The following is a 25,661-nucleotide window of genomic DNA, read 5'->3' on the forward strand; positions in this document are numbered from 1 at the left end:
AACCTTGATCATCTTCTAGTTCCTCTAACACACTAAGCTCCAGAGTCTCACTATGCCATCTATGGGAGTAATGGGCCATCAGTAGGGAAGAATCTCTGCTGATGAGGAAGAGCAGGAGCAAACCTCCTCTAGGGGAGGATCCTGTCTGGTGTATCTTATTTAAGACATTGGTACCAATGAGACACCTCTGGAAAGACATGGCAGCTGAGGAGTTAGCAATAATGTCTCAATCTACATTCAATGGAAAAGTCATTCAGTACTGTGAACTGCTTCAGTGCTGAGCTGGAGAGCACTGAAGTATCCAGTGCTGTAGTCTCAGATGTTGGTGGCTGATACTTCTGCAGTCAGTGAACCACTCTCCACTGAAGCTCAATGTACCAAGCTCAATGCCAAGGTTCTGTACTCAGGGCAACTCAGTCATTAGATTCTGGAGGAACTGATGCAGCCTTCGTCTACAATATCAAAGTACCAGAACCAGACTCAGTTTTATGGCCCTTAAGAGAAGACGGCCAAGAAGAAATGTGGCCCTTGGGTCTCCTGCTCAGCATTGGTGAATGTAACCTACACCTAGTTTCTTCACTGGAGAGATGCACCTTCTTGACCCTGCAGTGGCAGACAAACAAGGCATGTGAGCAGCATCAGCCTGGGAGCATGGAGTGGAATCATGGCTCAGCAGGGCACTAGCAATAACAAACTGACCTGCCTGCTGACGCTTCTCTGATCTCCCAGAGCCTGAGCAAGCTTGTATAGGCCTCCCTCGCCTTCTGGGTGAGATTCGAGAAGGAATGGCCCGTGGAAAAATGTTCCAAAATGTGTCTCTCAGAGACAGATGAGGCATTGAGAATGCCCATCATTAATGGGCATAGTGATGTCACATAAGGAACAGGTCTTAAACCCTGGTGACTTGGTGTCTGCCATATTCTTAGTACCCCTGTACAAGTGTGCATGTGTTGGGGGCTACCGAGACGAAAGGAAACATAGTGGGCTAAACTATGAAAAAAGGAATATTGTCTTTTTGATTATTTGTTTAAAGCCACCGGCAAAGGAAACTTAACTGAACTAGCTAACACTAAACTACATTAAACAATACCATTAATTGTAAACCTAAAGATCTAATTTGCACAGTGCTGGAGATGTTAACACTGCAAATGGCACTGGATCACAGCCACAGGTGGCAAAAAGGAAGTGAGTGGCAGTTTAGCCTGTTCCACACCTTTTATTCCATCAAATTTATCTGGGGAAGGAGGGGTGTTGAGGAGGGCATGCTGCAGGTGCTGGTGAGAGTCCATTGGACACTGACACTGCTAGTTAAAAAGAGTCACATGCATGTGCACCAACAGTGGAATCTGTATAGACAATCACTCAGGGGGGAAAAAAAAACTGTATTCCAATGGGGCTCCTACTAAATTGTACAAGATCAGCACTGCAAATTACCCTCTTAATTTTTAGAAACATGCATTTCAATTATGGCACGTAGCAGTTATGCTAGATCAAGAATTAGTTTTACTGAATGTCTAGCTGGTGTTTCCTTGCTTCCATCTGACGTTTTCCTAAGCAAGTCAAATCCCTAATCTCATCTGATATTTCTCTCCTCAACTGAATATAAGTTTAGGCTCCCAGCTCCGAGAGGCAGTTCCCCTCAAAGCCAAAATCACATCTTCTCTCATCATTGCTGCTCTTCTTGTTAGCTGCCAGTTAAGATAAAGATTTATTACACACAAAAAAGGGTTTTTCTTAATTAATCTGATAAACATAGTGGCAATATTCTAGAGTCCTATTAACTCCAATTGTATTAGACTACACACGAACCACTGCACTATACTTTCCATCTGATGAATTTAATATTCAAGCCTATGTACACTATAGCATACCGGACCTAAGTTCTATGTACCTGAGGAAGTCACCCCCATTTGTGGAATAAGCTGCTCATCCCTGCAGTTCTCACGACCTGGAACTAATCTCTGGTATCTTGATGGATGAGGGTTGCCATCAACATCAACCAAAAAAGGGGGAGGCATGAGATGTGGAGCCTGCTGTGTCTGTTCATCTAAGACAAAGTTGTTGGCATCCCGGATAAGAGGTCGATAATCACTGTGAAAGAACATCTGATCTGCTATCTGTAACGTAAAGCCAATTTTTGATTAATTACAAGCAACCGATTAAAAACAGAAACATTCAAAGAAATATGTCTGCAGTAAGTATTTAATGTCTTTTCCTAGCAAATAAGTGATTTGTACTGATGGACACTTATGTAAAAATGAGGTGGTCATAGATGAGCTACTTTACCTCCTTTCCAGAGAAGTATATAATGGGCTAATGTTTTTCCTATCTAATAGTTATTTTTGTACTGTACTGGGGAATAAAACCCATAACTACCCCCTAAAAACACAGTTGCTTGGCAGAAAGCAACTGTGCTTGGGTTAAGTAATTTACAAACTCTGATGTATTGTACATCTGACTATTACAGTTATGTTACTGCATTTTTAGGAGATATGGGGTGAAATGGAAATAAGCATGAAATCATTTATATCATTTTAGTATTAATATTTTGTTAGCACTATCTGTTAATACACACAACTAAATTTTAAAAATCTTTATCTATTACAGCAGATACTTCCAAAAGTCTGTTATAAAAGTAATTAAACAAACACTGATTTCCACCATATTAGAGTCAAGTTTTAATGCCAATATAGCATTACTGGGAGCCTGTATAAGCATAAGGAAGTATCTAGGATCACCAAAATGAACCTACCCTACTTAAAATTATATTAATATAACATACAGTACATTTACAGCAGTGGTGCACAAACTTCTCCAGCCACGCCAACCCCCCTCCCCATTAACTCCCCCTTCCATTGTTGTACAGCCAAGGCTTCCTCAGCAGCAGAGCTTGTGCTGAGGCAGAGCTGGGGATGGGAGAGGAGCTGGGGCCAGAGGCAGAGCTGGTCTGGGGGCAGAGAGGGAATGAGGACAGAGCTGAGGTGGGAGCAGAAGAGGGGGCTGAGTGGAACGGGAGGCGAAGCAGGGTTAGGAGTGGAGTGGGATGGGGGTGGATCTGGCCTGGAGGCACAACAGATCTGGGAGATGAATGGGGTTGGGGGAGGAGCAAGGCTGGGAGTGGAGCTGGTCTGGGGGCGAAACATGGCTAGAAGCATGGTGCGTGCTCCTTCCCCACCCCCCGTGGGAGTTGGCTCAGGCCCTGCTGTGTCCCCCCGCCCCAACTGGTCCTCAACACCCCCTAGGGGGATGCCCCCACAGTATGAATTTACAGAATGAATCTGTCTCCAAATAACTTCCGGAGCAAGCGATATAAACACGGAGAGCCATAAATGTGATAATCCAAAAATATCTTCGTCATAAATATAAAGGGAAGGGTAAACCCCTTTAAAATCCCTCCTGGCCAGAGGAAAACTCCTCTCACCTGTAAAGGGTTAAGAAGCTAAAGGTAACCTCGCTGGCACCTGACCAAAATGACCAATGAGGAGACAAGATACTTTCAAAAGCTGGGAGGAGGGAGAGAAACAAAGGGTCTCTGTCTGTCTATATGCTGCTTTTGCCAGAGACAGACCAGGAATGGAGTCTTAGAACTTTTAGTAAGTAATCTGTTAGGATATAGATATTCAGGTCTGTCTGTAAAGGCCTATACTCTAAGAATTTAGGTGTATTCTTATCACTTGGCTAGTTATAGAGGTACAAAAGAAAGAATCAAAATCACTGTCTGCCGGTGTAAGGGCCTTCTCTTACTGTGACAGTCTGAGGCCCTGTTCTTAGGCTAAGGCCTTTGGCTAAGCAACAGAGGCAGCCATAAACTGGGAAGTGAATGGTCACATCCTCACATTCCAAACTAGTCACATTGAAAGAAGGTGCTATTGGGCTGTTAGGAATACAGTCCTGTCCTGATAGTGCCTATCACCTCCAGAGAAAGGGAAGTGCCTATTAAATGTAAAAGGAAACTTAGTTTGATAGCATCCTGTCTGGCAAGAATTCACTTATCAATAGCTGGGATGTGAAATCCTCACTTCTGTATTGTTTTGTCATTATAGTTCCCACTTTGCTATTGTTTGTCTGTATAATCTCTGTCTGGTTCTGTGATTGTTTCTGTCTGCTGTATAATTAATTTTGCTGGGTGTAACTAATTAAAGTGGTGGGATATAACTGGTTACATAATCATGTTACAATATGTTAGGATTGGTTAGTTAAATTTCAGGAAAATGATTGGTTAAGGTATAGCAAAGCAGAACTCAAGTTTTACTACATAGTCTGCAGTCAATCAGGAAGTGGAGGGGTAGGTGTGTGGATGGGGGGGAAATGGGAACAGGGAATGGGGGTAAGGAAATTGGAATAATGTTTTGCTAAAGGGGGAAATGGGAACAAGGAATGGGGATGGGGAAACTGGAATCATGTTTGGCTAAGGGCAAGAATGGGAACAGGCACACAGGTGTAAGGCTCTGTGGTGTCAGAGCTGGGAAGGGGGACACTAAGGAAGGAAACTGGAATCATGCTTGCTGGAAGTTCACCCCAATAAACATCGAATTGTTTGCACCTTTGGACTTCGGGTATTGTTGCTCTCTGTTCATGCGAGAAGGACCAGGGAAGTAAGTGCGTGAAGGAATAAGCCCCCTAACATAATCTAGCTAGGTATGTGTTAGATTATGATTTCTTTAAATGGCTGAGAAAAGAACTGTGCTGAATAGAATAACTATTTCTGTCTGTGTATCTTTTTTGTAACTTAAGGTTTTGCCTAGAGGGATTCTCTATGTTTTGAATCTAATTAACCTGTAAGGTATCTACCATCCTGATTTTACAGAGGGGATTTCTTTACTTCTATTTACTCCTATTTCTATTAAAAGTCTTCTTGCAAGAGAACTGAATGCTTTTTCATTGTTCTCAGGTCCAAGGGTTTGGGTCTGTGGTCACCTAGGCAAATTGGTGAGACTTTTTATCAAACCTTGTCCAGGAAGTGGGGTGCAAGGTTTTGGGAAGTATTTTGGGGGGAAAGACATTTCCAAACAGCTCTTCCCCAGTAACCAGTATTTGTTTGGTGGTGGTAGCGGCCAATCCAAGGACAAAGGGTGGAATATTTTGTACCTTGGGGAAGTTTTCGACCTAAGCTGGTAAAGATAAGCTTAGGAGGTTTTCATGCAGGTCCCCACATCTGTACCCTAGCGTTCAGAGTGGGGGAGGAACCTTGACAATCTTTTAAAAAGATTGATTTTAATTAATTAGAATTAATCAGGGACCTGCAAAATTATGTCTGAAAGCCAGGGTTAAATCTAGAACGAATTTCACTGTAGTAAATTAATGTCACCTACTTAACAAGTACTCTGCATTTCAATCTATTTTTGTTATTAGAGGTATTTCTACTCCTTTTGTTTTAAGCAGGGAAACTTGGAGTGATTGCAGCTGAACAGGAGGTAGAAAGCAGCAGCAACTTATAGAAACATACCATATTGTATGAGCTGGAAAAAAAGACAGAAAATAAAGGGAAGGAGAATGGAATCTAACAATACAAATATAAAAGCTATACCTTACATGACTGAAAAGACAAAAAGCTTTAAAAGCTGTGAAATAAATTCGACATCAATGTTTTTTTCCAACAAAATGCATGCACAAACACTTTTACTTAAACAGTGAAAAGGATATTTTGATTTATGCCTTGCACTGTACCTTATCATATTTGCTACTGGAGCCAAAGCCAAAAATGAGAAGGTGCCCGTGAGAGTCTGTACATGCAAAATGCTGGCCATCAGGAGAACACTTGCAGTCAAAAACTGCCCCATGTCCTTGTCCTTCAATCTGAAATACATTAAGGCAAAAAACCCCAACAAACAAAAGAACGATAATCAAAAACTAGGGAGACATATCATACTAATTACAGTCTCAACACTGTGATGCTGAAATGTACATAAAACATCCAAAGACAGCATACTGTTAGATGACAGACCCAGTATGTCTTTTACTTTTTAGCCATTTACCTATCAGTGAATTTTGCTGTAGTACTCATGAAATATGCCAGATTAATAGCAGTAGAAACTGACTGACTTTAATCGCAGAGCAAGCACAATACAGGAAGAGACAACAAAACCTTCCCCCTTGATGTCCTGATGATAAATTAAACAAAGAGCTGCATCCAGTTCAGGGTTTCAGTCGCTATACTGATTCTATCTTCTGCCTGTTAAATTTGTCAATCAGCATCAACTGCAATGGTATTTTTGTGATTTCACCACTTATCAACTAGGATATGCACTGAATAAATCAACCCATATATTGCCTTCTTCTAAAATTCCTACCCATATTTTTTTTGGAGAATTTAGATTTGTGTGGTCTTAACTCCAGTTTTTAAAAGGAGAACTGCAAAGATTTTAAAAAAGTAATTTTTACCTGATACTCATTTTCTGTTCTCCAGTTCCATTAAGCCAGAACAAATGGGTTTTTGTTTTTCCCTGAAACCTGTCAATCAAGCAGAGGTGACCAATCACCACGCTGAGTTTTCATGTCTTTAGCACCTCTTCAGATAGTCCCTTTCTACACTCCCCAGTCAAGAACTTTTTGCATTGTCTTTTAAAGACACAAAAAAATTCTTTCCTTAACCATGGCAGGCCTGTAAACTTACAAAAAAAAAAGGGAATTCACTCCACACAATAATAATTTGCACTTCCACAGTACCTTCCAACAAAGGCTATCAATGTGTTTTACAAACATTACTGAAGTAAGCCTCAAAATTCCTATAAGGTACGCACTAATATATCCATATTACCAATTAGGAAGCTAAGGCACAGGGTCACATATATCAGTGGCAAAACCTCTTATTTACTCCCAGTCCCTTTAAATCACTAGTTTACACTCCCTCTCACTACAGAGGTTTCAAAGAAAAGTGAGGCAGGTTTCTGGATTAGTAAAATGGAACACAGAAAACAATTACGTTATTATGTTCTCTGTTTTTGGCATTTGCTATTCCACAATGAAAGGGCTCTTAATAGAAGTATCCCACAGAAAAGACAGAAAATAAAACAGATTAGTCCTTCAAGAGAGCCATCCTAACATCAAATTGACTGAGGAAGGCAGAATTAATTTAAGCTTAGTGAATGTGTAGATGCAACAAAGCAGTCAGCTTTACTGATATCTTTTGAGGAGGCTCACCTTTTTCTTCGATGAGGAAGTCATGATTCCGGTAAAGTAGGCAGGTAACTTCTGCACAAAAATAAGCCTTGCAGAGTCCTTAAATACAACTCCAGGGTCCTCCTACAGCCTAACACATTAAAGATTTTTTCTTGTTGGAGAAAGGCAGTAACTGGGCAGAATTATTTTTTGGCTCTGGTGAAATTCAGAGGAAATCTTAGATTAAGGTTTTCCACTCTAGTAGAAAAATAGCTTGGATGGATTCTTCTCAAGAAACTCTTACAAAAGTTATAGAATAGAATACAATAGCTGAAGACATTCTTTTCTGGATGCACCACAAAAAGAACACTGATCCTATCTTGTAGATGCTCAGCTTCTCCGGTGATCAATATGTACCAGTGCTTAGTCTCTAGATGTGGCCAGGTTTGTCCTGAATGAGTTTCCAGGACAGTCTTTAGCCAGCATAATTTATTCAAAATGCTTTGCTTACAAGCCTCCCCCCTCCCCCCCAAAGAAAATACAATACTCTTCTTTCTGGACTACTGTGGCTGACCTGCATCTAAGTCAGGTTTGGTGAACTGTGAGTTTGGAGGTTTATGAGAACCATCACTTAATCTGATTGCACCAATTAAACGCCATTTCCTGGGCCATTTGTACGTTACTACAGTCTTGTCTGAACTGTTTGCTAGGATCCTAACAAAAGCTGAAGTGAAGGAAAGGAGGCAAAGAGATGAAAGAAATGGGGAAGGAAAACATAACTGAAAATAAGCTTGCTCGCTAGCCTGGATATCATCTGTAATATTTAGGAAAGCTGCAGTTCTTCTCAGAGATGAACAGATCCACAGAGGAGAGGCCTCAGGCTTGGATGTGATCTTTTAATGGCAAGATATTCAAACACCATTTTTTTGGGATGTGACACATCTTCTCAGCTAGTCAGTTTAATCAATATAAGTTTTTCAAGTGCAGCTTTAGCTTTATCTTGAGCCAACTGAGTGTTGTTACGACTGCCGTTAGGAGAGTCTTGCTCATCATGATCCCTTGTCTGTTTCTAAAAGCAACAAAGGAATGTCTGCCTTTATCCACTTACACAGTTGATTGAGGAGTAACTTCCTGAAACTTAAAACCAGGATAAGAAGGACCACCCTGTTCCGGAATGATGAAAAACACAGTTTCTCTTTGAAACCTTTATCCCAAGTCATTCTGCACTTCAAAACCTGCATCCAAAGTCACAACAGTCCAGTGTGATCCTAGACTACAGAATCCAGGAAAAATTTAGTTATGGTGCAACTACCACAAAAGTGACCCCAACATGTGGAGAAAAGAAAACCTTGCTTTCTAAAGCCCCAGTATAAAGCGTCCGGATAACAACTGGCGTGAGCTCCCATAAAGTTTGGTCCACAGGAACCACTTCAGATATGACATAAATAAGTAGCATATAGAATCTCACTGAGATGTCCCAGCTGGACTCAGATTTTTTGCAACCTTTCTTCTAAAAAGGACTCAAATCTCTGTGACTGATAATGGTTGATGTGTTGCACATCGGCTCAGAATATTCTTCTCAGAGTTTATCATCAATGCTACTAGGCAAAGAGGAAAAGATCCAAGTGAACAATTCAGTAGAACAGGTAGTGGATAGACTTCCCATTAAAAGGTATGCCTAATTAACAAAAGGCATTAAATAAGAGTGATGATGCTGGAGAAACTACAGAATTTATCAGATTAAACAGGATATACTAGAGTGAAACATTAAAAGTCCAGGAGTCATGTTGAGAGGATTGTTAAAGGAACAGAGTTTTTGCAAAAAAGGTGAAGTTGCCTGGTATATCTCCAGTTCTATGGATGGACTTCTGGAGATAGATAGAACAGCATAATACTATAAGGGGATGAAAGGATGCATCTGTGCTCTTCACTTCTATTTTTTGTACAGTGATACAGCAGTGTCCAGTTGCTGCTAAGGATAAGGAAAGATTGGAAACCACAACAGATTCCTTGAAGGACAACGAGAGTGAAGAAATTCTCAAGTGCAACTGGCAGCCCCTGCTTGATTGACAATTTCCAGGAAGAAACCCATTTAATTTGAATTAGTGGATGTTAGAACACTGACAAAGTAGATTCTTCTAAGCAAAATAAGGGTCAGACAATTCTTAAATAATCATTTTTAAACAGAGTAATTTTTTTTTAATTCATCCAGGAGAAAATGACTGAACAGAACCAGCTTTATCAGAACCACTTTTATCACATTCCATAAAGGAGAATACCTCCAAGTCAATTCCCAATCTTTTGTTCTGAATGGTGTAACAAGAAAAAGGAAGAGGGAGAAAAGATCCACCCAAAAGCCATGACTCTGCAACTGCATCTGTGCAGGCAGAACCTTACTCCTGTGTAGAGCCCCACTGACTTCATGGGGGTTCTGTGTGGGAGCAGGGGTCCACCTATGTAGTTCCAGTTGCATGATCAGGGACAACATCTGCAAATGTAACTGAAATTTTTTCTGAAATGTAAATATCATGCAGAGATCAAGAAGTCCAAATTCAAGTATTAAAAGTTTTCCATAAGATCCATAGTTTGGCCACATTTTGCAAATTGCCAGTTGCTGTTTATGCAGTTAATTAATGTCTAATATATATCTAATGTGTTCAACCAAGTTCACGAAATTTTGAGAAAATGTTTGAATTTCTTCACTTTTATGTTTAAATTCTTAATCTTATATGGGTGGGGGTTTAAAAATTTTATCTGACTCTAAGTATTAAAAAAGGGGAAGAGGAGTCAAGGAGGTGGAGAATGATACAAACTGAAACTTAAAACTGCATTAAAACCATCACACAACCTATGAAAGTAAATGGTGCATTTCCTCTAGGTGCTGGTGTGTGCATTTAGGGGCACTGAACAGATGTATTTAAGTTGAGCACTCCTAATTACCTCCATTCAAAATACAAGACCAAAGGGACATCCTATGACATAGAAAGGACTCTAATTTAAAAAACATTTTTAAAAATGTATAAAAGGACACCGTTAACAATTACGCTGTCTGGAATTTTTCCATCCTATTGTTACAATTATAGTACTTTAACTGATCATGTATTTTTTCCAGTTTGTTTTCTTTTTGTACAGTTTCATTTGTTTTGCTATAGAAACTGCATCATACTTAGTCCTGAGTATGTGGATTTTTAACAGAACAAAAGGGGAGATAAATGTCATTAAAAAAACTACATGAAGATTTTAGACCTTCAAAAATTAATTTGGGATGCCCAGGGACAGGAGTAGTATCTTCACCACTTATCTCATTTTTTCCTCACACACTGACTAGATATTATATTAACAGTATCCTTTTGATCATTGGGGTGTGGCTAATTGTATTTTCCATGTGACAGTCAAACTGTTTTATATTTCAGATACCACCTTCTCAAAGTATTATATAAAATTTCTAAAAAAATTAAAATTCATGTACAAATCTGAGTACAAAAGTTTAGCTTTGTTCACCACTGTTTTGATCCATATACTTCTCATTGAAGTACAAGTAAATTTAAAACGGACGTTCTATTAGCAAACAAAAACTTATTTCCAGATACTAAATATTTAAACTGTCTTACATACCAATTGTTTATTATAGCAAGATGTATTGAAGTACAACAGATCCTAGCATATTTATTGAAATAATTTAATATGTGAGATATATATATATATATATATATATTTTATTGCAAACAAACTAACATTACACACATACCAGCCCATAATTCCATATGTTATTGCATTTTCCCTAAAATAGGTTAAGTATGCTCTATTTACTTTATATATGAAGTACTTTCACAGAGATGGCATTAATCTCTATAACGATGCTATGTGATCAAGGTCATAGAAAAAACTGCATAATGTATTTTTATTTTATAAATAGCATGTGAGCACACAAAGGCTATCATAATGATAATGTATATGGGAAATACTGAAGATTTTGTGTTCACTGTTGACTATTGTAAGTAACATTTTCAAAAATGGGTGCCTAAAGGTAGGCTCCTAAAGCCAGCTATAGATACTTACATATTTGGCCTGATTTTCAAAAATGCTGCCTACCAGGCAATTACATTGACTTTGGGAGCCCAACACCTTCAAGAATCAGGTCACATGTTTAGTTGCCTAAATATGGATGTAGGAGCCAAATTTTGCACACCCACTTTTGAAAACCTTAGCCTGCATTTTGACTTTGATTGTTTGACCTGGCAACCTGACATTAATTTAACATCATTTTTGTATGGAATTAGATGTAAACTAGTAATTTGCATTAACGTGTTTACAAAAACTAGCAAGCAGTGAGCTAATTAAACAGCTGGTTTAAAATGTTTTTCCACACTAACTTTCATATAGTGAATATAAATCAAAATTGAAAAGAAAGCTGTATTTATTTTATTCAGCACATCTTTTGAAAGTTCTTGTGGTGGTATGCATTTCTCATACTCCATAAACGTCAGCTGTATTTTAAATTAAAATGTTTGATTAAAATATTCATTCATTTTAAAAATACATATCACTGAATTACCTGCTGTTGACACCTATTTTTCTGAAAAGTCAAGCCTTATTGGTTTAAGATGTCAACACAGTTGACATTATTTACCTCAACTACAGAGAGGCATAAAACAATATGGCAGTTACATATCTAAAATGGGGCAGTTTTCCAGAGAACAATAATATCAGTTTACCATCCAATCAGTGTTCTCCAGTCTCACTTTAATAAGTACTCATTTTATTAAAAAAGCCGCTCAAAACAGTGTCAGATCTGTTTTTTTGTATTTGTTTCTCCTGGCCTCAGAAAGTATTTTACCACTTTTGAGTCTGGTAACAGAATTTATCCTAGAAAAAGCAAACTAAGAACCAAAAGAATTCATATTTTTTCTTTACTACACCATATTCAAAAAAGCTGAAGTCTAATCTTTTTCAAGGCTGACCATGAAAGAAGATAAATTAAAATATAAGGATCTGCACAATCAAGTTTTATTCTGTCAATTATATAACAAAAATTTAATTATATTTTTCACTCCACAGACATATTCTAACAAATACCATCTCCACCAGCATTCTGGAAAGGAAATAAGTTGGAGTCACTGTCACCCTGGAGTCCCTACTGTCACTGCCCTCTTCACTACACTAGACCCTTCCACTGCCTTTACTTTAATCTGAACTTTAGAGGGAACTACTTATTATGCGCACAGATTCTATTCCTCACAGAAGAGTGAAAATGCATGCTGAGGAACCTTTTATCTTTTCCAGAAGAGGGCCTCCTACTGCAGTAAATCTTTCCGTTACTGTCACACAGTACTTAAGGAATATCCAGATAGTACTACCACAGCAATACAGTTAACACATGTCTACACCTTTTATTTGAGTGTCCTAAATTTACCTGCTTGAAATGTAGCTACTGTCATTAGACTATAACTTTAAAAAGGAGATTTGGAATACATTATAAAATATTGCGGTCCTCTCTGCAAAAGAAGAGCCGTGACTGGGGAAGGAGGGTATATTACCTATAATGTGTGGCTAAAAGTTGTATGAATAAACTACTGCCACTTTTTATTTCCCTTAATTTTCTGACTGATTTTCAGTTATGTTTAGAAGTCAAAAGTCCTTTAACATAGCTGAGTTAGTTTAATTTTACATTTCAACTAAAAAAATATTGCTGCATCAAAATTGAGTCCATAGTTAAAAAGATGCCAGTCCACAATTAGTATTAGCCTCTTTGCAATATTTGGAAAGATAGTAGAAATAAAGTGATTAAACACCCAGTGCTGTGCAAAAACAGCAATAACATTTGTTGATGCCGATAGTGACAACACTAATGGACATATTTCAGCATAGAAAGATTTTCTATTGAAATCTTTATGCTCTTGCAAAGTTGGATTCCTGTCTGAGGAGGGTACAATCTCTGCAGCATCTTCCTTGTTGTAGAATTTATAATCACTGAAAGGCAAAAATGAGATGCTCACAAGCACCACTAGCAAAGGTAACTACGTTTGTAAAGTCTGCACGTTTAACAGCTCAAATTTAAGGACCTTCAAAGTTCCTCAGGACCAAGAGCTCTAGATTTTTTCCCCTCAAAATAAACTAGAAAAACAGAATTGAACATTACATTAATGTAACTTTAATAGCAAATGCAGGCCTTGATCTTGCAATGCAATGTAAAGTAAAGAAGAAGCCAATGAGGTTCCATTAGGATGGAGAGGTCTGAGCCAGTATGAATCTCATTTACAGGATCGGGCCCTTATAACACTTAAGTGCGAGGATGAAAACATTAAGATGTACAGAGCAAAATTAACTGAGGCATGTCACAAGCATTTTGTATTTTCTATTACTTTTCTTTATACATGAATCTATCAATATATTCATGTTTATGCCATTAAACTTAGACTTAAAAAATACAGAACTGATATTTGTCTTTTGGTATATAGAATCAAACATGCAGCATTATTTGATTTATGCAATGTTTCCTATGAAACAATGCTTATTTATATAATTTTTCCTACTTCTTATGAGAAATAAATTAAAATGATAAAATACAGAATGTACAACAGGGCTGAATTTTAATCTTATGGTAAGAAGCATAAATTTTAACTTTTCACCATTTATATTTGTGACCTTGTATGTTACATCAATTTAATTTTTGTAGTTTTGTTTGACTTCATCTTCAACTGTATACATAAGGAATTTCCTGTGAGATCTAAAGATGATAGATGTTTTCTTTTTATCTATCAGACTTTAACCATACCCTGAAGGAAGAGGGTTTAACCTCTTTCAGCATATGCACAACATATCAAAAGTGTGTCCCTCTTCTTGGTACAACACTAGCTCAGGTTCATCTTCAGAAGCTAGCTTAATTGCTCTGCTTAGGATATATGCAGTTCAGTGGGAGATTGCCAAGTGGTGGGCACAATCACTGTTTACTCAAACTATAAACCACAGAAAGTGCTCACAAACAATTTCTTGGATATTTATGTATGTATTTTCATAGGCCCTAGAAAATTAAAGAAGTTACTTACTCTACAGCAACTGAGGTTCTTTGAAATATTGTAGTCAGTGTGGATCCTACTATAGGTGCACAGGCACCTCACGCATGCAAGATCAGAGTCTTCTGAATAGTAGCATCTGTCAGGGATGCCCACGCACCTTGTACCTCCTCTTGCCCCTCTATGATGACATAAAGGCATGGCAGCTGTGATCCTCTATCAGTTTCCTCACAGTTCAAAGCCCATTGTAGCTAAGGATGCCAAAAAGCAAGAATGAGAGGGTGGGTGGTGGGATCCACACTGATTACAACATGTCAAAGAACTTCAATTACTGGAGCGTAAAAGTTCTTTCTTCAAGTGTGTGTCAGTGCTTATCTCACTCTAGATGACTATCAAGCAGTGTCCACTCTGGAGAGTGGGAAAGAGCCATATGAGCAGAACAGAGATTAAAGTACAACTCCCCCAAACTTGGCATACAAATTCTCCCAAACCAGCTGCCATGTCAAAGGTGTAATGTTTAACTAATGTCAGTGTGTTGGCTCCAGGCTGCAGCTTTACAGAGACCATTGAGGAATCTGGATACCATTGGATGTGAAAAGACCAAGCATGAAACAGCTGCAAAGTGAACCTTGAGAGAACTAAGAGCCAACCCAGCCTGAAGGAAGTGCAGCATATAGTCAAGGATCATTGGGCACATGGCCTCATTTGCGCCCAGATAAGGCTGGATTGCCCATAAGGAGAGCCATTTCCATTTGGAGGAATAGCTAGATCATCCTAGGAGACGGTTCCCTGTTTCGTATCAGGATTTCTTGCATCTGTTGAGAACAATCTCTGACAGTAGCTTTCATACATCCAACATTCAAGTTGTCAAGTGCAATGTCTGAGCCTGGCTGCAATATCTAACCATGATACTAAGATATCAAGTACAACCACACCAGGAGATGGATTGGAGATTGAATGGACACGTGCAATAAGTCTCAGAATCAGAAATGTCTCAACCAGTAGGGACCTATTGGAATCAATGTGGCCTTGTCCCATCTGAATTTGGAGATTACTCCATGTAGGAGGCCTGGAGACCACTGCAGCAGGAAGGAGTCTGGTAAGAAATTCAGATACACACACATACATACACCCCCACTGGAGCAAAAATTCAGGAACTTGGTTTTGTCCTCTGTAGCAAACAGATTTATTGGGAGAGTCCCCTACTAGCAAAATATCACCTCCATGACAGATGTCTGCCATTTGTGGTTGGTTATAGTGCACATGCTTAAGAAGTTTCAGGTTGCTGCTGGTTCCTATAAGGTGTAGAGAGAGTGGGGTTACCCCAGGGTGATGACATCAAGTCCACAGCCTGAATGGCTTCCTGGCAGAGAATATGACCAAGCACTTCCTTGCTTGTTTATATAGTGCACTGTGCACTTACTGTCCACCAAGATCTGCACTGTAGAGTCCTGCAGGACAGGCATTTATGCCACACAAGCCAGACAGATGGCCCTGAGCCCCAAGACGTTCATATGCAGTTTCAGATCATCCTGGAACCAGATCATCTGCATCTACAAATGGTTCAGGTGGGCAGTCCCAACTTGTCCCTAAGTCATCTGTGATGAGCATCACCAATGGGGAGGGGAGAAAGGGGTCTTGTATTCTCCTGGTCCAGCCACTGAGCTTTTGCAGGTCCTGGGGCAGAACTGTGGCTTGGATGGGGAGTACACTGACCTCAGCCATGGTCGATAAGGACTGCAGGTGATCTCTGGCAAGAAACATCAGCTGTCATGTGGGAGCTTTAATAGAAAGGGAGTAACCCTGTCCCAAGTTAAAAAGTCATACTTGGCCAGTAGTCTGGCGATATGCCACTCACAGCTGTAAGGAGCAGAGGAGAACAATTTTTTCCCAAATAGTTTTAGCTTTTTGGGATTATTGCCTTTAGAGCTACTCTTACTGGATTTAAATTTTTTCTATATTGTCATCACAAGCAAGGAGCCCAGACGGTGGTAGGTGAAAAGTACTCAAATCCTGTTTGAGGGACTTACTACTGCTTCTCTACCTGTTTCAGCCGCTCTGATTTCAACTCCTGGCTCTCTTGATTCCTCACCTCACAAACTCCCATTCTCATCACCAGTGAGTTCAACTTTCATGTTGATGAGCCATGCAACCCCTTCGCTGCACATTTCCTCACTCTCACCTCTTTATTCAACCTGCAGCCCTGGTTCAACTCTTCCATTTATGAGAAGGCCCATTCAATTTGATCTCCACCAAGCTCTGTGCTCTCTCTGACCTCTGTTGCTGAAATCCCCCTCTCCAATCACCTAGCTCCTTTCAGCATCATCCATCACCTCCTTCACCCGTCACTCAGACTTCCCACGACTTCCAGTCCTTCAGCATTGACTACTTCTCATCTGATTACTGACTCACTCCTCAAATCTTCCCTGCTCCTGCCTCTGCTTCTCTCTCCGTACAGGACCTCACAGACTTCTTCCAAGAAAAAAGTGACGAAATACAACGTGAACTTTCCACTTTCCACCAGCAACTCTCTCTGCCTTTTCCCCTGTCACAGATGCAGAAGTATCTCAGCTATTCTTCTCATCTAACCCTTTCAATTGCTGCAGTGACCTCATCCCAACCCATCTCCTGATCTCCATTGGGTCCATTCCCATTCCATCCCTTATTCTTTCCCCTCACAAAAAAAGCATGGTTTAGTCTCTCCCATCTTAAAATACCCACCCTTGACCCCATTTACTCCTCCACAACTTCCCCACCTCTCTTCTTCCTTTGAATATCATATCTACAATCACTATTTGGAGTTCCAATACCAACCTAGACCCTCTCCAGTACTTCTGTCCCTTGAACTCCACCCAAACCACTCTCGCCAAAGTTTATAATAATCTCCCCCGCTTAGCCAAAGCTCAGAAGCAGTAACTCCATCCTCATTTTCTTGACCTGTGAGCCTCCTTCAACACAGTTGTCTATGCTTTTCTTCTTCAAATCTTGTCTTCCATGACTGTCCTCTCCCGGTTCTTCTCCTATCTCTCTAATCACTTCTTCAGTGTGTCCTGAAAATCCACCTCATCCCTTCTTCAACTTTCTGTGGGAGTTCCACAGGCTTACTCCTTGGTCCTCTTCTCATCTCCCTCTACACCTTGTCTCTGGATAATCTCGTCCACAAACATAAATTCAACCACCATCTCTATGCTGACAACTTCCAGATCTACTTCTCTACTTCTGACCTGTCTCCTCCTGTCCAAATTAAAGTCTCAGCCTGTTTTTCTCCAACTTCTCCTTGTGAATGTACAGCCATTAGTTCAAGTTTAACATGGCTAAGACAGAGCTTTTAATGTTGCCCCCGACATAAGAATGGCCATACTGGATCAGACCAGTGATCTAGCCTAGTAACCTTTCTTACTGATAGTGGATGGGGCCAGATATTTTCTGAGGAAATAAACAGAATAGGGCCATTTTTGAGTAATCCATCCCATCATCCAGTCCCGGTTTCTGTTAGTCAGAATCTTAGGGACACCCAGAACATGGGGTTGGCTGAGGAACTAGTGGAGCATGCTTTAAAACTAGAGCACTTGTGCTGTTGCCAATGCTAGGTCTTTTCTCAGCATTGTCTTCTCTATGCTGACCTTTTGGGTTGCTTGTCTACTGGATGGGGCACTGGATTAAGTTGGTTTGTCTGCTGTTGGTGCTCTGGTGCCCATTTCCTCCGGCTCTGAGGAGACCTTCACAGATTACCCCAGGAGGGGAAGCTTTAGCCACGCATCACATGACTGACTTGTTCTTGCGATGAAAGAGAGGTGTACTGAACATGTGGGACTCTCCTAAATAGAAGAGAAGACTGCTGTGTCCATGTTTCTAAGTAATTAGTCCATCACAGGACTTGTAGGGCTTGAAGCCCACAGGTTTTGAATCTACCATATTGAGGTGGTTCAGTAGTGGGGGTGGGGAATACAGGTAGTTCTGATCATCAGTACTCAATCCAGATGGATCAAAGATGTTCATGGTGGTCATATATCAGAAGCATTCTGAAGAATTTTGAAAAGTTTTGAGAGATTTAGCTAGAGCTAAAAACTAGGGGGTTGGAAGTTTCCATCTCACTGCCATGAGTAGTAAGAGGGAACTAAGGGAAGGTCACAGCCATACTGCCCTTTATGCCCCAATAAAGGAGCATTGGGAGTCACAGGTTGCATGTGCAGCACTGACAGACACTGGCATTCAAAAAGACTCTGATCTTGTGTGTACGAGGCACATGCATACATACAGTGGGATCCACGTTGATATATGCAAAGAAAAATCATCAGTTAATGTAGTCATCATTTCAAGCAACTTCATATAAAAGTTATGAGTGAAATCCCGACCCTACTGAAGTCCATGGGAGTTTGGCCACTGACATCAATGTAGCCAGGATTGCTCCCTCCTCTCCTGGCCACACACCCACCAAAATGCAATGTACTTTATATTTGTGCAGGAATAGCAAATAACCATAGAAAAATTACCATGTTGAAGTAAGACCGAATTTTGACCCCTCTGGCCAAATCCCAAACTATGACATTTCCATCATGGCCAGCAGAGAAGAGAACTCTAGGATCAAATGGGTGAGGCTCAAGTACAAACACTTCATCCTCGTGTCCCTGAAATAAAATATATATCTTTTTTTAAAAGATTTGGTAAGAGAGTTTAGAGAAGACTGTTACACAAATACATACAGAAATACTTACTACTATTACACTATCTGCAGTATACACATCTGAATAATGATATAATGATGAGAAACTGTACAAATGTCTCATGTACAACAGCAGTTTTGGCAACTCTCTTGGGTGGCTTTTCATAAATTTGTTGTATCTTTATATTATATGTTTCTCTTTCTTCAGTGACAATTTTAAATAGAAATGTGTAACTATCAGTTAAATCACTATCAACATTTTTGTAATGAATTTAGAAGCCCAGAGGGCTGGAAATGACATTTTAAAAAACTCTGACTCATATTTTAGCAATTTTAACCTTTTGAGGGTTCATTCTACATTATATGTGCAACTGCTCCAAAAACATCTAGTAAAGAACTAGTTCAGTAATTAGGATATGATTTTAGGCTATGTAAAGAATTAGTACCCTAAAAGTAGAAATCCATTTAACAAGTGCCAAGCATTTCCTTTCAACAATGGCATGAAATTATATGCAGGAGCTACTTCTTTTGTCATTAAGATTTTTTTAAAAATCTCTAATTTTAATGCAGAACAGGAAGGTAGTAAAATTAAATATGTGCATATTTTTTCATGCCTAAGGAACGATAAGGTCATGATAAGAACTGATATTTGTGTTAAGATATGGGTACTGATCTCGAGTTTCAATTTTGTATTTTTTAATTTTGGGTTGAGGAGCAGCTGCTGACCCAGTGTTTTACATAACTACTTTTTATTTTATGGCAAATGGTGTCTAGAACCTGAAAAAGATATGTTCACTGCAGGAAAAGACGGAAATTGGTGGCTCTGTGACTGGTGCCCTGAAATACTGCATAAGAAACCCAGGTTCAATTTCTGGGTCCAAGAGTCTCTTCGGACAGCAGATGCCCCAAGTACTCTAGGCGAGAGAAACAAACTTGTGTTGTTCTGCAAGCTCGTTCAGCTGACATAGAAGGTGCTCTGATGGTCTCTATGAATGTGTCTGTATACACATATATATTTTATGTATGTATTTAGATATTAGTAACTGGTGGTGAGTGGAGAGCTAGCAATGGTATTCACCTCCCCTTATTTTCTGATAAAAAGATGTATTAAAAGACAACTATAAATACACTACTTAATAGTTTTTCAAATACACAATTGCTGTAGTTACCACAGGGATGTTATGCAAATATAGCTGGAAAAGCAGATGGTCCATGAGAGAATCTAGTAAAAATGTGGTCAAACAAAAATGTTAAGGCTCCCTGGAGCAGAGATCCTAATCTGGATTATTATTCTGAATCTCCTCCAACCAGACTAGGGAAATATCACTGTTCACAAATCGCATGTATTTTTGCAACTGAAAAGTCCATATTGTCCCCATTTTTTTCCCCTGCTTAACGTTACCCTGTGACTAAAATGCATTAGGCACCATTCATTTTAATCTTAAAGTTTATCAATCTTCTTCATTCTTCAACCACAAGTGTCCACATAACTGCAGAATTTTAAGTCTAAATTCAGTAATTATATATAAAGGTATGTAATATTTCTCTATGTAGGTGCCATTCCTACTACTTCAATAAAAAAAACTTAAGTTTCTAAAATTTTGCCATGATTGTGGGGTTTCCCACATACCCTCAGGAAGACATTTTGTTTAATGCTGACATTCTAATGATGGGAATCATCCTATCAAAGTTTCAATTATATTCATTTTAATCTGTAATTTAGTATCACTTGCGACTCCCCTTGATTTCCTATACAACTTGTATTTGTATATAGACAAAAGTACATTACTATGAAAATGTACTTAATTAATACTTCAATTATGCATCTTCTATTCAAGGAATATCTGGGTCTTCCATCTTATTTTTCAACCTGGAAGTGAATGCTATATCTGGAGGTCAGCAAAAAGCTCACCCATATCTTCCTTCTACTTAAAGGCCACCATAAAAAGCCTTGCCAATTTTGAACAAAAAAACCCACAAACACACAACCAATGGCACTCTGTCTACACAAATTAAAATCTAACCCAAACAGATGCCTGCTAATACTTGCCTACAAAAGATGATTTTAAAGAAACATAACAGAGATTTAAAATTTTAAATTTAGAAACTATCATTTCAAAAACAAACAATGTCTCTGCAAGGAGGGCACGTAAAGAACTACTTTAGCTCCATCCTCATTGACAATGTTACTTTAGGTTGACAGTCACAAGAAATTCAACTAGCTTTAAATTCTTCTGTATGCAATTATTTCCTTAACTTTCTGCCTTGTTATGCAAATCTATAAAGATATTATAAAAAAATCTATGATGGATATGTGAGTTACAGTATACTGAGTAAAACTGCCACTCTTATTTTTCTTACCATAAGGACATGAATAAGCTGGCCAGTGAAAGAATTCCAAACCTTCAGAGTCATGTTATTAACTGCAGTTATAACAGAATTGTCATGGCGGTCCCATGCCACCATAGTTACTTTCAGTTTTGTGATTTTGTCTTCTACTCCTTGTACACTTTGTCTAAAAGTAAACAGAAAAAAGAGTTTTCAAAATAATGAGTCTGAGTTAGCCAAAATCTTTGGTGCATCAAGAAACTTGTCTGATAAAAAGAGGGTTCACTCATCAAAAATTTTAAAATGTGTTTTGTGTTTTGGTTTATCATCAAAAGTAATGTGTTTCTTCAATACTACGGACAAATGAGAGATCAGACGTACATGATGGAAATGTTATATACATAGCCCACCTGGGCAATTTGTATCTTCAGATGACCTCTGATACTGGTGCAAACCCATTTAAGGTTAATGGAGCAACACATATATCAGACAGCAAAATATGAAGACAAAGTGGTTGCACAGGTAGACAACAAACAGTCTGGCCTGCAGAGCCTATGTTATTGGTTACGAATACAGAAAGAACATAGCGTGATCGTCAGACTTTAGGGTGAGACTGTAGGGCTGATGCTAGGAAAAAGACAACTTTCTCCAAATGAGCCCATTTGATATGAAAATCTATGAGATAATAGACATGGTACTCTGTAACACCATTTTTATAGAGTAATTTTTAGGACAGAACCTCACTTTAAAGGCAATGGGTGAAATCCAAAGTCTCCTGATGTCAAAGGCAAAATGCACATTGACTTCAATGGGGCCAGGATTTTGCCCACTGTTGAGAGCCTTGTCTAATTTTTCTTGTAAAAAGGTTCAGAGTTTAAGGCTAGAACGGACCAGTAGATCATTCAGACTGACTTCCTGTGTATCACAAGGACACCAACACCACCCAGCACCTGCACACTAAACCCAAGAACCAAAGTGAGACCAAAATATTACGGCCCACAGGAGACTACTATGTACCACAGGCAGAGAATAGGAAGGACAAGTTGCCAACATTTTCCACAACGGCAGGAAAATGATTAAATAAGGTATACACCAGATACACCTGGTGACCCGCACCCAAACATCACAAAGGCAAAAAACACTCAAGGATACTGCCAATCTGACTTGGGGGGAAATTCCTCCTGGACCCCACATATGGCTATCAATTAAACCCCAATTCCAGAAGCAAGAATTAGCCAGCCAAGCACGTCAGAGAGAGATTGCTTGGTGCCACCTCAGAGCCCTTGCTCACTCCGCCCAAAGTCACATCCGCAGCCGTGGGCATCCCTGATGCTTCATAGGAATTTGTTAATGCTTTACTCCATGTAAGAATACAAGAATGGCCATACTGGGTCAGACCAGTAGTCCATCTAGCCCAGTATCCTGTCTTCCGACAGTGGCCAATGCCAGGTGCATCAGAGGAAATGAACAGAACAGGCAATTATTAAGTGATCTATCATGTTGTCTACTCCCAGAGAATACCTTAAATAAACTGAAATCTGTTTTCTCAACAAAACACTTTCTTCATTGTACACACAATACTTTATTACTATAGAGTAGCTTACGAGTGGAGTGTTAAGGCCATTTTTTAAAAACTTAACACTGAAGTTTTTGTTTTGGAGAGTTTAGCCTTAAACTCTATCACTCTTGTTTACAACAGGTCACAAGACATTATGCGGACTCAAAAGAGAAGGATGCACTTTGGCCCTATTAAGCTTTCCTTATAAAAATACAATGATTTTAGTGATAGTGAAAGGTGCTGAATCTTGAAAACAACTTTTCTATATGTATTCATGTGACAGATAACGTCCTGACAATCTGTAGGGCACTCTTGGCTTGCATCAATTTATCTCAAAACCATGCCTATTTGATCACTAGCTTCTCTGTCAACTACTGAGCATTTGTGATTATATTTGAATGATGCATATACATGTCTCCATGAAAAAAAATGAACAGAGAAGGATCACCAACTCATTTAGTACAGACAACTTGAGAGCCTGTCAAACTGGATTCCTAGTAGAATGTGCTTTATTCCTTGCAAAAAGGTTCTCCAGGCCTAATTATTCTCTCTTTTTCAACTGTATAATCCCATTTTCTTCAGTAGGATTGCTCAGGTGTAACTAGGGCTGAATTTGGACTTGCATTAAAAATGGAGAGTTACCTGGATTTTCATTTTGTCACGCAACACACGCTCTTACCAGGTGCTCTAGCTAGAAGTTTCTCTGGGGAGTTTAATCAGTATTTTTGATAATTATTGGAAAAATCATAGTCAACAAAAACCTTAAGAATCTCTCAGGGTCAAGTTTTCAAATGTGTTTCATGAAACAGACTGAGATCTCTTTACCTTCCAATGAATTATGGGAAAAAATTCTAAAAGACCCTTAAGCTGTGGAAATAGTACTAGCATCTCTGTTCCAGCCACCCAATTGGGTCATAAAAAAATTTACATCTCAGAGAAGAAAATTTAAAATATTCCTAGAATCTTTCCACCTGCCCCAACAACAGCTCTGGGGCAGATATATTAAAGTAATTAATTCACAGCCTTACCAAATTATTATTTTCTCCCGATTTTAGGCAGCTACCTATTATTTAGAAATTTTTTGCAGTGTGACTCTAAGAATTTACCTTCAGTGGATTTGGCAAGAGTTCTTCCAAATATTGATTCACACTTATTTTTTAATCTTTATTACAACATCCAGAGGACCTACTCATATTGGGATACTGTGTAAACATTACAAAAAGACAACCCCCGACCTTGAAGAGCTTAGTCTTTCCTCCTAGTATTCCACGCCACAAAAGAACTATGGGAAGTAGAAAGCTCCATGGGCCTTTCAACATTTTATGTAGTAAACACTATATAAAGTCAGGTTTCAGAGGAACAGCCGTGTTAGTCTGTATTCGCAAAAAGAAAAGGAGTACTTGTGGCACCTTAGAGACTAACCAATTTATTTGAGCATGAGCTTTCGTGAGCCACAGCTCACTTCATCAGATGTGATGAAGTGAGCTGTGGCTCACGAAAGCTCATGCTCAAATAAATTGGTTAGTCTCTAAGGTGCCACAAGTACTCCTTTTCTTTTTACTATATAAAGTGACCTTCTCTTAGAAGCATATTAACCAATTTTGAGTCCAGAATACCTGATGGCATCTCTTGTTAGGAATAGGCAGTAAAATTTAGTTAATTGTTAATGTGTGTTTTTATTTTTTCACAAAATGTAAAAACTAAAGATTCTCTGTAAAAAAGCAAATTCTGTGTTTTTCTGTGGCAAATGGATTTCTAGGATCCCTGCTGAAGATCAAGATTGAGTGCTTGGCATCAGGAAGAGATTGCCTTCTGGGCATTCTACTGTTAGATATAGATTCTTTTCTAGATTTAAAAAATACAAGTATAAGATCCAGTGAGTAGCAACAAACCCAAGCTTTAGCCACTCAGCTTCCAGTGAGTTTGAGGCAAAATGGGTTTGGGTTTAAATCTGACCTTAAACTCTGTGACTCTAATGCCAGAAGGGACCACCATATCATCTAGTCCGCCCCCCTGCTTATTACAGGCCACTAACACCATCCAGCCACACACACACTAAACCCAACCATCAGAATTAGACCACAGGATTACAGCCCTCAGGAGACAAAATTATTGTGTGCCCCACAGGCAGAGAACAGGAGGCACCAAATTCCATCAATGCCCAAGGCCCTTGCAATGGCAGGATTAAGTGAAACACACCCAGTGGATACCTTGATACAGTAAGTCCAAAAATTGCTTAATGATCCCATAACATAGTTACCTCTCGAAGATGAGGTAAGGAAAGACACCTAAGCCAGGAAGGAGTTACAAGAATTATCTTGTCTTGGTCCTCTATTTTAATGGTTAAACTCAGCTATTAGTGGCAGGAAAAAAATAGGTAAATCCAGAGTCCAATCCACTAAATACAGCCAGCTGTACATGTATTTATAGGGCATCTGGAGCACAAGCTTGGAATTTGTTCATGGCTGGTGCAAAGACATCCAACTTGGGAGTAAGTCACATGAGGAAAGTCTGTTGTAGCACTGGAATTTTGATCTTTCCTGGCTGAAGACACTAACAACTCGGCCAGTCCATCTGACTATTGAGTCTTCCTCAAACATATGTTTCAGGTAATGTGTGATCACATTTATCTAGGTTAAGTAGAAAATTTAGAGCTTTTGGTTGAAAACTGATGCTCTTTGGGCTCTCTTGATGTTGATATATGCTATTGCAGTTGGTTGTCTCATGCTAGATAGAATGTGGGACTAAGACAGACTTGAATGGCTTGGCCTGTTACTCTCAGTTCCAGAAGACTAATGGACAGTCAAGCTTTCAATCTGTTACTGTTTTCCCAACCTGAGAAATTCTTCACACATATACTCTTCAAGCTCAACAAGACTTATGGTCTATCATGAACCTGGTTGGTAAGCTACCACCCAGGGATGCACCTAACAATGTCATGTTTTTCCATTACTGGAAAAAGCAAAGTACCAGATTAGACAGAATTTAGAAAGGATTGCTG

General features: G+C 39.2%; 1 protein-coding gene across 4 annotated transcripts in view; it reads right to left on the minus strand.

Moving 5' to 3' along the window:
• Positions 1–25,661, minus strand: part of PHIP (PHIP subunit of CUL4-Ring ligase complex) — a 309,729-nt gene that overhangs the window by 142,330 nt on the left and 141,738 nt on the right. For all 4 annotated transcript variants that reach the window (XM_048845170.2, XM_048845168.2, XM_048845171.2 and 1 more), the window contains 4 exons: positions 21,136–21,289; positions 18,605–18,739; positions 5,668–5,796; positions 1,892–2,117 (listed from right to left, as the gene is read on the minus strand). In XM_048845170.2, coding sequence (XP_048701127.2) covers positions 1,892–2,117; positions 5,668–5,796; positions 18,605–18,739; positions 21,136–21,289 — 644 coding nt within the window. The remainder of the gene's footprint in view (positions 1–1,891; positions 2,118–5,667; positions 5,797–18,604; positions 18,740–21,135; positions 21,290–25,661) is intronic.

Source organism: Caretta caretta, chromosome 3 (assembly GCF_965140235.1).
Source record: "Caretta caretta isolate rCarCar2 chromosome 3, rCarCar1.hap1, whole genome shotgun sequence".
Lineage (NCBI taxonomy): Eukaryota > Metazoa > Chordata > Testudines > Cheloniidae > Caretta > Caretta caretta.